At 33.3% G+C, this 3,004-nt stretch overlaps 1 protein-coding gene across 1 annotated transcript; it reads left to right on the forward strand.

Moving 5' to 3' along the window:
- The first annotated feature begins 852 nt into the window (after positions 1 to 852).
- On the forward strand, positions 853 to 2,174 carry LOC106447749 (homeobox-leucine zipper protein ATHB-12-like). Its single transcript, XM_048778279.1, has 2 exons — positions 853 to 1,324; positions 1,702 to 2,174. Exons 1-2 carry the CDS (start codon positions 974 to 976, stop codon positions 2,038 to 2,040), a joined length of 690 nt encoding a protein of 229 aa, XP_048634236.1. The 5' UTR covers positions 853 to 973; the 3' UTR covers positions 2,041 to 2,174.
- Positions 2,175 to 3,004: the final 830 nt, after the last annotated feature.

Below are 3,004 nucleotides of genomic sequence, written 5' to 3' on the forward strand. Positions count from 1 at the left end.
AATCTTATGATTTGTGATGTATTGTAACACCCATCGAACATACTGATATGTGAACGTGAAATCTCGCTACGCGATCAAATAAAATTATTGCGTATACGATCGATCTGTTTTACCCATCAATATTTTCTTGACAAAAGAAGTATATCATAAAGCCGTGCGGTCACATTTTAAATGATGATTGTTGTGCTTTTTTTTTTTGTAAAGGCATTCAGTGATCGTTGTGCTTTTGCATGTATAAACAGTGTAAAATGATCATTAAGCTGCAAGTGTTCAAAAAAAAAGTGTTCAAAAAAAAAAAGATCATTAAGCTGCTAGAAATCTATATATAGTATAGTAAAATACACTATTTTCTATATAGTAGCTAGCGTGGATGGAATAACCGTTAGTAAACATTATTAAAATTATTCTAACTCGAGAAAATTAATACCATGACTCTTTTGAACCAGAGTAAGTATTTTCAGAACGCGTAACCAACTACGATATAAGTTTTATTTCATTCTTTTATATCAGTGAATAGCGATTATTCGAGGATAGCACAACTGTATCGTCCGTTTTGTGTCAATCTATGTATAATATATTAACTTCCATAGAACATATTTATCTCAAAAGCTAAAAATAAAATAGTTGGGAAATTAATATTACTAGTAGTTAGATGACTAGTTCACATCGAAATAAAATACGTCTTAAACTGAAAGAGACATGCGCCAATTCGTGTCGAGCCACAAATATTGGACCTATATTTTATTTAGCCTGTAGTTCCACAATGTTTATCACACCCAAAAAAAATCTCAGGCCCTACACTACGTAGCAGTAGTGTATTTAATTACACACAGTAACTCGAACATATATATAAAGAGCCAATGTCACTCGCCAATACAGAGATTCCAGGAAAACAATAAACAAAAGAAACAAAAGAATCCAAAATTTTCTCTCCTTATAGAAAGCAAGAAACTTCCAGGATCTGGTGAAAACCATGGAAGAAGGCGACTTTTTCAGTTGCTTCAGCGAAATTAATAGTGGCATGACTATGAATAAGAAGAAGATGAGGAAGGGCACTAATCATAAGAGGTTTAGTGAGGAACAGATCAAGTCACTTGAGGTTATATTCGAGTCCGAGACGAGGCTTGAGCCGAGGAAGAAGGTGCAGTTAGCTCGAGAGCTAGGGCTGCAACCAAGACAAGTGGCTATATGGTTTCAGAACAAGAGGGCTCGTTGGAAGTCTAAACAGCTTGAGAAAGAGTATGATATTCTTAGAGCCAATTACAATAACTTGGCTTCACAATTTGAAATCATTAAGAAAGAAAAGCAAGCACTAGTCTCTGAGGTACATACTTCTTCTCATCATCATGTACATCTATATATCAAAAGAGATGGAAACAAAAATTGATCAAATTTATCTAAGTAAAATTATATACTTATATACATGTGTGTATTTTATCGACTTAGACAGAATAATATAAATATATTTTAATAGAAAATAAAGTATAAACAAGCCAATAAATCTTGGCACATCCATACATATTCATTGTTTTGGGAATAAACTCGATAACATCCTTTTTAACCTTTGTAAAAAAATTATATGGTCGAAAAAATCAAATATATCAGAGTGACAAAAGACATCAAATAAACAAAAAATATAATAGAAGCAAAGAAAGAATATTACCATATTTTGGAGTTTAATGAATTTCTATTAATCTGCAGTTGCAGAGACTAAATGAAGAGATGCAAAAGACAAAAGAAGAAAGGAATGAAAAAGAGTGTTGTGGTGAACAAAGAGTTGCTCTAAGCAGCAGCACATGGTCAGATAATGGAAAGTATGAGCCAGAAGTCAGGCTAAATCAAGGGATTGTTTTGTGTAATGACGACATTAAGACAGAGTATTTTGGATTTGAGGAAGAGTCCAATCATGAGCTCATATACATTGTGGAGCAAGCTGATGATAGTGGCTTGACTTCATCCGATAACTGGGGAAATTTCAATTCTGAATCTCTCTTAGACCAATCTAGCAGCAATTACCCTTGGTGGGATTTTTGGTCATAAATAAAATAGTGAAGAGAAAGAGTGTGTATAGTTTTCTAGATAAATCATAAATTTTCTTTTTGCATTGTGATATTATACGGTATGTTATACTTGATTTTACAAAGTCGGAATAAAACTCAATGTAGATTTGACGATATGGTTTTTTATTTGTTTTAAGAATCTAGCATTTTAAAAAGAAAAAAAGAATCTAGCATTCTACCATATTTGAACTCGAAACTACTATAACACAAAAAATAGATGAAAGATGCTTAGTACATACTGTATATCACAATCTTTACTTACCTGAAGAAAACCAGAAAACGAAAATTTGCAACTAGTTTTATACTTATTACTTCAAGACGGGACGGAGCTTCTTGTATACGAGCAAGACGGTGGATATACTGCTCTCTACAAGAAGCAACCAAAACTTGGAATTCTTGTATTTCCTTTATCTCAAGATGCTTGCGGATAGCAACTACTTTCTTGATAAAATGATACAAATCCTCAGGAATCTAAGGAGCGAGACCTTCAGGGAAATTATAAGGAAATATATATTAGTTGTCTACCTTGAATGGTTTAGTCTAGAAAAAAAATTAACTAAAGGAAACCCTGGAAGGATTTGAAAAGTATCATGAGCTTCCAAAATTTTCAAAATCTTGTTTCAGCCCGTGAGAGCCACGACACCAATCTGAGATAGGGTCAAACCCTTCTTTGCTGACTGGAAAACGGACTCATCAGCCTATTGTTCATCAAAGCAAACTGTAAAGACCAATTAGGAAGACAACACCTTATCAAGAGAGAAAAAGTATATCTGCACGTTGATGACTGAAAAAACGAGCTTCTCTAACATCACAATTTTTTTTACTAAGCACATCCTAAATGCATATGATCCTATCTTACAAAGTTCCTTATCTTACACCAGAATCAAACTTGTGCTTTACCCTTGCGAGAGGTAGCATTACATTCCAAACAAATCGAAATATGA

Source organism: Brassica napus, chromosome A4 (genome assembly GCF_020379485.1).
Source record: "Brassica napus cultivar Da-Ae chromosome A4, Da-Ae, whole genome shotgun sequence".
In the NCBI taxonomy this organism is placed as follows: domain Eukaryota; kingdom Viridiplantae; phylum Streptophyta; class Magnoliopsida; order Brassicales; family Brassicaceae; genus Brassica; species Brassica napus.

What these genes read in the sequence shown, in the direction of transcription:
- LOC106447749 (XM_048778279.1), top strand. Translation starts at nt 974, where the DNA reads ATGGAAGAAGGCGACTTTTTCAGTTGCTTCAGCGAAATTAATAGTGGC. An exon ending in AGCAAGCACTAGTCTCTGAG is followed by an intron (nt 1,325 to 1,701) that starts GTACATACTTCT and finishes ATTAATCTGCAG; the next exon opens with TTGCAGAGACTAAATGAAGA.